General features: G+C 35.2%; 1 protein-coding gene across 1 annotated transcript in view; it reads right to left on the bottom strand.

The window, feature by feature from the left end:
* Positions 1-2,433: 2,433 nt before the first annotated feature.
* LOC149223160 (conserved oligomeric Golgi complex subunit 2-like) overlaps positions 2,434-12,746 on the bottom strand; it is a 149,551-nt gene continuing 139,238 nt past the window's right edge. Inside the window, exons 6-8 of the mRNA XM_089387805.1 lie at positions 3,493-3,613; positions 3,011-3,167; positions 2,434-2,910 (exon numbers count right to left, since the gene is read on the bottom strand). Coding sequence (XP_089243931.1) covers positions 3,494-3,613 — 120 coding nt within the window. The 3' untranslated portion in view covers positions 2,434-2,910; positions 3,011-3,167; position 3,493. The remainder of the gene's footprint in view (positions 2,911-3,010; positions 3,168-3,492; positions 3,614-12,746) is intronic.

Raw genomic sequence — 12,746 nt, forward strand, 5'->3', positions numbered from 1 at the left:
CTCAATTTCCTTCATGACTTGTTGTACTATTAGGCTAGGGGACACATTGGATCTTATGCAGGATTGCAGATGGTCTCCATCTTGGGCTTGGTCTCCCTATACGGGGTTCTATACCTCCAGAGGGCTATAGTGGCACATGTACGGTGTGTGTAAAGAGCCATGGGCCTCCACAGTAGAAGACAACACTCCATGGATCCCCATAGATGTTCATAGATTGCTCGAGATTCACTTATTGGATGAGGAAGAAACACTCGGTTCACCTTTGCCCAGCGAACCCCACAGATGTACCATGCACTTGTCAGCTAGCCAAGGACTTGTATGTTGATGTGGCATCACTTTGGATTGGATCATTCTTCTCTCTTGAGAATTTCGCACTTTTTCTTGGAGGATGAATTGGAGCATGGATGAATTTTGATGTTTGGATTGTTGTATCTTATCTTGGATCTTCTTTATTGTCAAATTGTTGATGGTTGGATATACTCTATTACATGTAAGTACACACATTTAATGTTATTTTTCTTTTGCTTTTGTCATATGCATTGAATGGGATTTTCGCTATAGTAGGGCTAATTGTTGCATTGGATAGCTGCGAAATTGTGGAATTATTGTTTCTATATAGCCACTCCCAATGTATGGGCCATATCTGTTGAATGAAATCTCCTAGGGATAATTCTACCAGTGAATTTATCTTGATAAGCTATCTCTTTTTTCAAAGCGAAGTATAAAAGATTTGACGTCACTTTTCCTTGCCCTAAAGGCCAAGCGAAGTAGTCCTTAAGGCCTCCTTGACTGAAATACGAAGTCCTTTCTCATCATTCTCGTAGACTCCATTCTCCCCAAGGGATTAGGCACTAGTCTACCAATAGGTGATCACTCAAATAACATTTTTCTCCACCTCTTCCCTTTCTCTTCTAGGTCTAGTCAAGTTGGGTCACCTAGGGCATCACTTTCCCAACAAAATAGCCATAGAGAAAGTTTGATCTCCTAGCCTCTACTGCATTGATGTGTCATCAAGGGCTCCTCCAAATTTGAAGCCATTTTGAGAGGTGGAATTGTGAGATAACCCAAGCCCTAGCTCTAACATCAAACTTTGCCCTGGTATTCCCTAGGCTAGCACCTTATATAATCAATTTGACACCTTTGATTGGAAATCTTTGCTTTGTTCCTTTCCCCTTCCTTGTATAGGTTAAGAACATCATTGATTTCTAGATTCCGTCTCCTTAACCTAAGTTGGGTCCACTTGGTCCCATGTGGTCCCATGCCTTTGAAAAGTCAATTCTTCAATAACCATTCGGGAAGTCAAGTTCAATAAGGATTTTAGGATTGGGAAACTCCTTTACAAGGCATATTCCTCTAACCTAACCCTCAAATCCTCACCTTCTTATCCTAGAAATCTTTGTACCTAGCTTAAAGAAAAAGTAAGCTCCATCCTTAACCTCCTAGGAAAATGATCATTAAGGTCACTTCACATCTGTTTGTTGATTCATCTTTCACAAGTGACTTTCTATATACCGGCTCTCCTCCCATTGATGAAAGTCTGTAAAGAGTAGGGAGTCTTAGCTGAGGTGATAGTGGGCTAAGCCTCCATTGTTGCCCTTAACCTAGTAGTAGCTCTTCAAAGATCCCCTTTTAGGACCCCTGCTAGTTTGAGCAGTAACAGGACTCCCATACTGTATTCACACTGGAAGTAACTTTCAGTCCCATTGACCTCCTTTTGTGGTCATTTATTGCACATTAATAAAATTATCTTATTTTATGAGAGAGGATCCCTATGAGTCAAGAGTTCGTTACAAAAAACGACTATCAATGGTTTTATCCATATTAAGACTGGAGTCTTTTTGCTGCTAGAAAAAATTACAGTAATGGTATTCTACAATGTAGAGGATATTACCATCACAAATGGATCCAAGTTCGATATCTGCCAATGAGGATCTATCTAAGTCATTATTAGAAGAAAAGTCATTCAATGTTTTTATACATATTAAGACTGAATAGTCATTTTGCTCCTTATTCAGGCGACATTAACATCAAATACCTATATAAAAGTTCTGCTGGAAAATAACAGGTATCAGTTTAAGTGAAGAGGGTTAAAGAACATAAATATAGTTTTACCAATAATTAATCCATAATCTTCTCAAACATATGGTGAAAATATCCATATACTGACTTCTAGAAGAAATTTATCATCAAAGATGTATACAAGTTCTGCAGGGAAATAACAGGGTTCTGCAGGGAAAGTTATCATCAAAGACGTATCAAAGACGTATATTAGTTTATTTAAGAGGGTTGAAAAACATAAACATACTTTCACCGATAACTAATATCCATTATCTTCTCAAACATGCCATAATATTCTAGAAGATTGAAAAGGGAAAAAATTATTTACATAACCCATTCCTACTGTCATCAAACATGTAAGATAACTTGGCTATATAACATCGATATTACTTTTATTTGTAAGAGATTACCAGCATGGCTGGATGCAAATCCAACAGTAGGCACAGCCCCTATGTTGTTGGAAGAGGGATCCTCGCAAATTGTGTAAGGCTCGATAATTTCTTCCCACACTATCAATGTCACAAATCTATTGTTCCCAACTTTCCTAGGCTTGCATCCTTTCAAGGTGATTGTCTTGGAATTTATGTATGCAATCATTCAATATTACAACACTTTTAACAGCAGGAATGTGACATTAGAACAGAGACCAAAATTGTCAAACTTTCCTGATGATATGCATGAATATCATATACATAATTATTATTTGAACCTAGCTGCAGTGGCAATTAAAAAAGCATGAAAAAGCTAGATTTCTGAAGTCCAAACTACTGTGCAAATTAATAACTATGCAGTTGCATGTCTGATCAAGAATTTCTGAATTGACGTCTTATTGAGCTCCAGCCAACCCAAACCCTAATCAAGAGTTTCAACAAATATTAAGTAAGAAAACGATAACCAGGTTTTTCAAGCAGAAAAGCACCCAAGTTGTGGAAAGTGATTATTGGTTACTTACTGTATGGTACATAGCTTCCATCAAAGAAATCCTCTTAATTTTCAGATACCATCAACAACTTATATGGAACCATATTTAATGGACTGAAGTGTGGAAAATCTTAATATTGCTCTGAACTCACCAAGTAATCTCCATTCATAAGTGGACTAAATGGATACTGCACATTGATCACAAAAAGCAATCAGCAAGGCTGAAAATAGTTGGTCTGGAATTCAACATAAGCACAATCAACCCTGTTAAACATTTCTAACTCTAGGAAGAATGAATATGGCCCTTCACCCACAAACATAATAAGACCTGCATTCTGAAATAAAGGAGACTTTAAAAAATCAGAGAAGGGAACCTTTCCACAATTATTCTTCCAAAAAGAAAAACACTATTGAGCAGGTTCTATTAATCAAAAAGCTCATGCACTTGCTGCTGATTCTTCCATCAATATGTGAATGACATTCCAAAAGGGAATGGAAGATTGTTAACCATACATCAAAATTGTATTGATGATTGCCTGTCTGGAGGAGCAACACACTGCCATAGTGATGCATAGTCAGGGATTTCAGCTGCAACAATTCCAAGGGCTGCGAGTCGGCGTCCGTATTCCTGAGATCACAGCAACATAATGAATATAATGAAGAAAAACATGAAAGGATGTATGTTTAAACAAAAGGGGAATATGAATATGATGCATATTCTGAACCTCTTCATATCAATTCCGGATTTCTGTGAAATGAATTATCCAAACAAATATGATCAAATGGAAATCACAATTCAAATAAATCATTAACTCAACAGTGGAAAAACTTAAATCACAATCGAATAAATTATTTTCAGAGTTCACGACTATCAAAGAAACGCCACTTGATAAGGCAACGAAGAAAACTGTGTCAAACAGGATGAAAGAAAACAAATTAATTTTTGCTCTCTATCATGAACACATGCGAAAACAAATACAATCAACGCAAACATGATTACTCAATTTGCAAAAATTATCCAAATACATCTGTATTCTTAAAAATGACAGTTCTAGGGAGAAAAACCATGGATGGAGATCCAACCATTAAATAAAAGCACTCGGTTGATAGATACAACTAAAAAACCTATAACTTCCAACAGCATAGAAGCAAAACAAGATTGATCTTCACTCTCTATTGTAGTCAAGGATAACTATGCTTCCATTGACATGAGCAATTATTGTAAACACACATAGGGCGGTGTCTTCACCTACATATGTAACCGATACAATACTAATGTACACAATTTACAAATTTGGAAAGGTTTTGATGAAAATAATCATGCCATTCTCCTTCTACAATATCTAATTCTTTTATTAAATATCCCCCCTGCCCCAACACCCCCGCCCCCCCATACTAAAATTTACGGTCTTCTCGTTAGATTTAAGGTTTTTTTTCCATTTTAAAGGTGTCTTGTCTTGTCATGCACGACTCATTTGAAGCAATGCGGTAAAATTGTGGGAAAATACCAAACTAAACAAATGATAAAATTTAAGTGTGTTTTCATGCTATCATTTTACATTTACACTCCGTCCCACACATTTGGCTATCTCCAGAGTCCAGTTCTTATTCATTTTGACTCTTCCAAGGCTTGATTTTTGCTAGCATGAGCTGGCTTACACTGTTCAATGATTTCACTTTAACAAATTTAAATTTCTCATCAGGGAAAACAATAATAATAAATCGTGTCCCTTAATTTCCTTTGCTTCTGTAATTACAGCCATAATGAAGCATAGAATCAAAAGTTCTCAATAAAAATAAACACTTTTCTTCCTCCAGCAAATAACATAAAGTAATTCAAAGCATCTTCGGCATGATTCCATAAATCACTAGTATAAGCAATTTTATATATAATGTTGTGTACACCAGAATGTGTTTAAAGATCCTTGATATATATATATATATATATATATATATATATATATATATATATGAATGATAAATACAATGACAAATGACCTTGGTATATATAGGCATCATGGTAACCTTTCATGTAAAGTTATGTCTTTACATGATGCACCTTTTAGAAAATACATTTAAATTTAATATATTAGGTGCATATATTATTAATAATGTTATTTTATAAACGTATCATTGCCTCCCCCTTCAAGATGCTTTGTCCTTGGAGCATTTCCAAGGAGAATTACCTCAGCTGATTTCATCTTTCGTTATTGAAGCTCACCTTGATTTCAGATTTGTTTTTGAATATTTGTGAGACTTGCTTGTTGGGATTCTGACATTTCAGAGTTCTTTTATTTTGTTTCTTAATGCTAAGTCTCTGTGACTATAAAGTGGTATTTGCTCAATGTAGTGTAATTCACATGAAGTATCGTGCAAAACCTAAGAAGACAAGAAACAAGAGAGATGAACTCCAAGAAAAATCTATTTGATAATAGAAAATAAAGAGCTATGTTCACTTGTCTCTTCAAGGGGGCAACCTCCAAGAGCAATGCTCTAAATACAATCACAATTCTTGACAAAACATTACATAACCTTCTACTCAATATATATCTATCTATATAGAATATTAACTACCTATGGGCCCACTTATAATGAGGGTCTACTAAATAATTTGGGCTTTATTAACAAAGAGGACCCATTTGACAATGACTGGCTACTAACTATTTGATGGAACCATATACATTAATAATGTATCTAAGGGGTTAAGGTAGGGCATTAACATGCCCTCCCCCTTCAAAAGTAGTGTTGTCCTCAAAGTTCAAGGTGTGGAAATTGTTGGAGAATCATTGTAGGTTCCCATGTGGTATCTTTCGGTTGCATATCTTTCCACTAGATCAATACTTCCTTGATAATGCGTCGGTGCAACAAGTGCTCTTTGGTACCCAATACTACTTCTCATTGGAGCCAAATGGAACCTTTTTCATTAAGTTCTAGTAGGTTGGTCTGCACTTCGCAGTTTGATTCCACAACTTCTTCTGGAAAAGACACCTGAAAGACTGGATGAATCTTGGACTGGGACGGAAGTAGGCAACCTAACCAATACACTGTATGATTTGATAGGGCCCATAGAACTTAGGAACTACCTTCTGGGGAACATTATCTTTGGCTGATGTTTGTTTATAAAGGTGCAAGTGAATGAACACTTGATCCCCTTCAACAGAAGAACATTCAGATCTATGCTGATCAACTTCTTGTTTCATTCAAGTTTGCATCATAACCAAAATGTCCTTGAGGATATAGATAATAATTTCTCCAGTATGAAACATTCTATCTACTACACAAACCTTGAATGTGCCTAGTACATAGGATGCCATGGATAAGGGGTTTGGTCCTAAACTACTTCATATGGTGTCATTTTCATAGTTGTATTGAACCACCATTCAACAAGGGGAAGCCATTGTGCTCACTAGTGCGGCTTTTCAAAAGCAAAGCATCTCAAATAGGTTTCCAAGAACTTGTTGACCACTTATGTTTGACCATCCACTTGAGGATGATATGCAGTGCTCATATTTATATGTGTAGCTTGAATTTTAAATAGTTCTTTCCAAAATCTGCTAGAGAATGTGGGGTCTCAATCCGAAACAATGGAAGTGAGCATACCATGTAGAATAAAGATCTGATCCATGAAGGGCCATGCAACCAAGAAAGAAGTGAAAGGATAACCTAGAAAACAAAAATGAGCAACTTTTGAGAGACAATTTACCACCACCTAAGTCACAAGGATTTCCAACCTTTAAGGTTGAAGTTCGAAATGCAACAAACACCAAACAAATTTGGAAGTTCATTTTGGTTTAGCAAAAGGTTCATGAGGTTAGATGCCATCGACTACTTCCATGTGTTGTTGTGAGATTGAACCAGAGTCTTCTACATATTATTATGAGTTCCATTCCAAATTTAATGGTTAACTTCTACATGCCCTCCTACCACCGACTGGACTAGTTGAAACCTTTTGGGCTCTGGCCTCATCTCCATAATGTGGAATTGTTTGATTTGATGCATCAAGTGATTGGTGTCTCCATACAGTATACATGTGGCGATTGGTGACGCGTGAAGATTGCAACTTATTGTTGGCCATACTCACACTATCACAATTCAAGTTGTTCCACTAGTCATGGTCATACAATCACGATGCACGGGTCGTCACTCACAAACTATGGCCCACCATTACCAGGGACCAAGCGGCCATTTATAATTTTTTTGTTTTTTGATATCATAAGCTATTTATTATTAGTATACTTTATATTATATATTTTAGAATATCAATAAATAAGTTTAAATTAAATATTAATAAAATCTGTTTTCTATATAGTTATAAATTAATATAACAAAGGTTTATATATATATATATATATAATCCAACCTAACGACAAGCCTTATGTGAATCTCATAGAGAAATTCAAATTCGAATCAAACTTCATAGTTGGTGAACCTAAACTCAAACCCAAATCATGTGGCATAGACCACCACCATAATCACTATGTTGTTTCTTGCTTTTGGAAGTCTATATTAAAATCCATTGAAATGTCTAATCCAAATCTATGTTGGGATTCATAGAGGTTGAAATGGCCCTAGTAAGTTTATTATATCCCCCCTATTTCTTTGGCAAGCATCACAGGATGTTACAAAAGCTTGGATATTTTTATTCATGCCTTCCCAGAAGAATGAACACTTAGTTATTTCATAAGTTTTATGAAAGCCAGAGTGACATATTGTTGGTGATGAGTGTAGCACCTCTAAAACATTTCATAAGTTTTATGAAAGCCAGAGTGACATATTGTTGGTGATGAGCGTAGCACCTCTAAAACTTGTTTTATAGGTTGAATCTTTTTCCAAAACAGTGTGCCCTTTATACCGCAATGTATCTTGTTTCCATGTATATTTTTTTTGAGGTTTGGCATCTATTTCATGTTGTTGGATGAGTTGCTTTAAAGTACTTTTTATTATCCATTCCCTACAGGGTTTCCTCAAGCCATCCTGGACTTAGTAATGATAAGGCAATGAGTTGTTAAAATCTGAAAGTTCTATGTAGAAATTAAAAAAAATCTTTGCAGAAACTTGAAAGTTCTATGCAAAAAACTAAATGTACTTGCAGAAACTTGAATGTACTTTCCAGAAAACAGAATGGAACTGAATGTACTTAGCAGAAAGTTGAATGTACTTTGCAAAAAAATAAACGTATTTGGCAGAAAGTTGAATATACTTTGCAGAAAATTGAATGTTCTATGTTGTTACAATTACTTAGAATGCATATTTATTCTTCACAACTTTTCAGATTAGCAATTGTAGATAGAACATAAACTTAAGGATCATATGAAGACAACCAAGCACAAATATGAGACACTGAGAGTTAGGTCCAATGACTAGGGCAAAACCCACAAGGAGAAAACCCAAATGATTCTTCTTCTATTAGATTTCTTCAATTGTTCAGTAGAGTACAGAGAGAGAGAGAGAATGAGAATGAATAAAGTCACCAATGTCTGATCAACTTGCAGCTAAAGTGCTCTTTCTCTTTGCTTGAAGATCTCCTCCTTTTCTTGATCAGATCTTGTCCTTCACACTTGCTCCAGCTCTTCCCTTGCTCTTACTCTTCACTTGCTCTCACACTTCTCTTGCACACACTCAACACTAGCCCTCCTTCTTCACAATAAATATGTTACATCAACTCTCATTTGCTCTTGCTTAAATAGATGAGAAAGGAGAGGAGTTACAAAATGAATTCATGCCTTGAGCCAATAATAGGAGAATCGAATTCCATGAGAGAGGAGTTACTTGAGGAGAAGTGTAACTCATCCCAAAAATAGAGAGAGACGTACACATCTTGAGGAGTTACAATTCAAATTAAGGAGAGAGAGAGATACACTTAGACATGAGAGAATATTTGGTGAGGTACAAATCGAATTGAATGAGGGAGTTACAAGAGCATTTAATGAGAAGGAGTTACACTTTTGCCATACATTGAATTAGTGAAAGAGAGTTACATTCTCTCAAGTGTGGAGTTACTATTTTATTCCAAAAGAGAGGTTCAATTTTCCAAGTAAGAGATTATCAATTTAATTTACTTATTTCATGAGAGAATTCGTTTTTATCAATCTATTAAAGGTGAATGACTTTAGACTATTTTATAAATAATAGTATCATAATAATAGTAATACTAATAAGGATAAAAATATTAATTCTTGACTTGTATAATCATGATTGATTTGATTTTAAAATGGATTCCATATGTCGAGATCATCCTTGATCATTTAGACATGACTTTCTATTTTTAGAGAGTCACTTCCAAATTGAGATGTGACTTACTATTTTGGAAAGTCATATTAGAATTGTTAAAAATGAAATTGTTCAAACAAAACAAAAAGATATCATTTCTTCTAGGAGAAATTCATCCCTAAGTTGTCAAATTTTAACACTCCCATTCAACTAGGGAGAAATTTCTTTCTGCATCAAAGATCTTTGCTTCCTCTGATCTCTTTCATTCATCTCAATACAATGTTGTGTTGTAACATCTGTAACAATGAAGTCACAATCTAAAGAAGAATCATCCACTTGACACAAATTTGGAAAGGAAAAAAACATCACATGTCACATAGACAAGGATTACACTCAACCAATTTTCATCTCAAAAAAATAGGTGATAGAAGACAGACATCACATAGACAAGACTCAAACAAGTCACACAAACAAGAATCAAACACAACCAAGTGTCAAGTGGTGGAACCCCTGCATCCTAGACAAGTCTCACTACACCTATTGGCCAAATAAGTGGCTCTTCCCACGTCCCATACTGTGGGTTAGATGCATACTGAGGCCTACTCTTGTGGCACACACTACACAGGAGGTCCCTCATCCTCAGAAGCTTCCCGACATCATTCCCTAATCCTGTGAGCTCTGATAGGGCGGAAAGGTAGCTCAGTGTTCTCAATCAATTGTGACTGCTTCCTGGAAGGGTCATGTCCATAAGTCAAAGTTGCTCTCTAAAAAACAAGAACTTTCCTTTCGATAAAGACTTGGTAAGAATGTTAGCTATCTAATCATCAGTGGAGATGTGATGGAGACTCACTGCTCCTCTCTACACCATATCTCGGATATAGTGATACTCGATCTCAATATGCTTGGATTTGTCATGAAACACAAGATTTTCTGCAAGACGAATATCGCTCTTATTGTCACAATATATAATTGTTGTGTCTAGAACTTGCTCAAATACTTCCCAAAAAAAAATTCTCAGTCAAAATGCCTCACAGCTAGCCATGCAAGCAGCAATGTACTCAGTGCAACAGACTTCTGCTTTCTACTCATCCAAGAAATCATGGCAAATCCCAAGTTAAAGCAACACCCAGAAGTGCTCTTTCTATCAACAGAGTTACCTGCACAATCAGCATCAGTATAGCATCAGTATATCTATAAGTCTTACATTTTTAGCAGTATATTTCAATCCTAGATTTATAGTTCCATGCAAATATTTGAGTACATGTTTTGCAGCAATCCAATGGGCATGAAAGGGATCAATCATATGTTGACTTAAAGTGTTTACATCAAAGCATATATCAGCCCTAGTGTTTACCAAAAATATCAATGCACCAATGAGTTGCCTATACTCTGTGGGATTTGCTAGACTAGGTCCTGCAACTTTGCCACATAATTTCTTGAAGTTCATTTCCATAGGAGTATGCATGGACTTACATTCTACCATAGAAAATATTTCAAGAAGCTTAACAACATATTTTCCTTGAGAAACATAAATTTCACCAGCGCTTTGCTAGACCTCTAGACCTAGAGAGTAATGCATCAAACCAAGGTCTTTCATTTCAAATTCAGAAGTTAACTCCCTCTTACACTGGAGGATAAGAGGTTCTCCTCCTATCAAGAATAAATCATCAACATACAATACCAAAATCAAAGGTATACCTTGGACTATCTTGAAGTAGAGGTTTGGGTCTACACTGCTTCTTGTGAAACCAAGCTTTATCAGGTAGCTATCAATGTGAGCATACCAAGCTCTTGGAGCTTGCTTCAGCCCATATAAGGCTTTCTTCAGTCTGCATACATGATTTTCCATGTCATGCTCTTCAAAGCCTTGTGGTTGTTCCACAAATACCTCTTCCTTGAGGAAGCCATGCAAGAAAGCAGTTTTCACATCCATTTGGTGAAGAGTCCATCCCTAGCTAGTAGCTAAGGCAACAACAGATCGAATAGTAGTATATCGAGCTACAGGTGCAAAAATCTCATCATAATCTATTCCCTCTTTCTGAGAGAAACCTCTAGCTACAAATCTAGCCTTATATTTTTCAATACTACCATCTGCACCATGTTTAATCTTAAACAACCATTTGGAAGTGATAACAGATTTACCCTGAGGCCTAGGAACCACTTCCCAGACATCATTTTGGATGATGGACTCGTATTCTTTAGTCATGGCATCTTTCTAGACTTGTTCTTTTGCAGCTTCTTCAAAGGTGCATGGTTCTGCCTGAATGATGTTGCTCATGGCAGCAACATACCCTTGAAACCGACTTGGCTTCTTACTTTCTCTGAACGTTCCTCTTGGGGAAGTGTAACAAATAAAATATATAAATAATATAAATATAATGTAAAAGATAATAATCATAAATAATAGTTAGTTAAGCTAGTAATTAGGTTGAAGAGGCATGTCTAATAGGACATGAATCTTCATGAAGAGAAACTTGCTTGGTATATAAGCAAGCCTCTCATTCTCATTTGTAAATCATTATCATTCTTATTCATATTTAATAATATAATATTTATATCCTCAATGGATAATTTCATATTCCAAGTCTTCTGGAATAATTAATTTGTAGAAGGAACTTTGTTCGCTTCATGTGGTATCAGAGCCACGTTGGCTGATCACCAGGCCTTTGGCTATCAACCTATCATCAACTTCGTTGCTGTCATAATTGAAGTGTTTCACTACATATTGGGAGATTCTCCATTTTTTAAGTCTTTGGCCATTATAAAAAAAAAAAAAATTAATAAAAAATAAAGAAGAAGGGTATATAAAAAAAAGAGGAAAGGAAATAATATATTCCGAAGAAAAAAAAAGTGAAAAAAAATATATATATATATAAGGGTTTTACATTATTGATAAAAGTGCATAATAAAGATAAGCGGGAATCTTTTCAAGTATATTTAAAACTTTTTACGTGGAGAAGCCCGCGGTTTTAAAAACAACCCATGGTAATTGCCCATGGTATTTTAGAAAGTTAAAAGAAAAAGAAAGAAAAACAAAAAACAAAAGGAATACGTTTTACTTTTTACGTGGAGAACATTTTAACGGAGGTTTTAAAAACAACCCACGGTAATAGCCCATGGTATTTTAAAAGTTAAAGAAAAAACAAGGATACAAAAGCTCTTACGTGAACGTAAATATTACTTTTTACAGGAGGTTTTAAAAACAACCCATGGTAATAGCCCATGGTATTTTAAAAGTAAAAGATATTTTGATAACATTGGAGAAAAAAGGTGTGATCTAAATAATTTTAATCGTTCAAATCTAAAGATTGTGACCGTACCAAGAGTCACGTCTCATCCAAATTAGTCACGACTCATCCAAATTCTAAAAAAAATATTATTTTAATTATAAAAAAAGGATACTATATAAGCCTTATATAGTTACATATAATTTTATAATATATATAAATTAAAATTATATAATATATATAATTTATAATTATATATAAAAAAAAATATTATTATATAAGAATTTTATTAAAAGAGTGAACAAAAGAAGAAGAAGAAGCAAAAGAAGA

Source organism: Pinus tabuliformis, chromosome Q (assembly GCF_031772625.1).
Source record: "Pinus tabuliformis cultivar Carrire ecotype Pingquan chromosome Q, CPIR1, whole genome shotgun sequence".
Lineage (NCBI taxonomy): Eukaryota > Viridiplantae > Streptophyta > Pinopsida > Pinales > Pinaceae > Pinus > Pinus tabuliformis.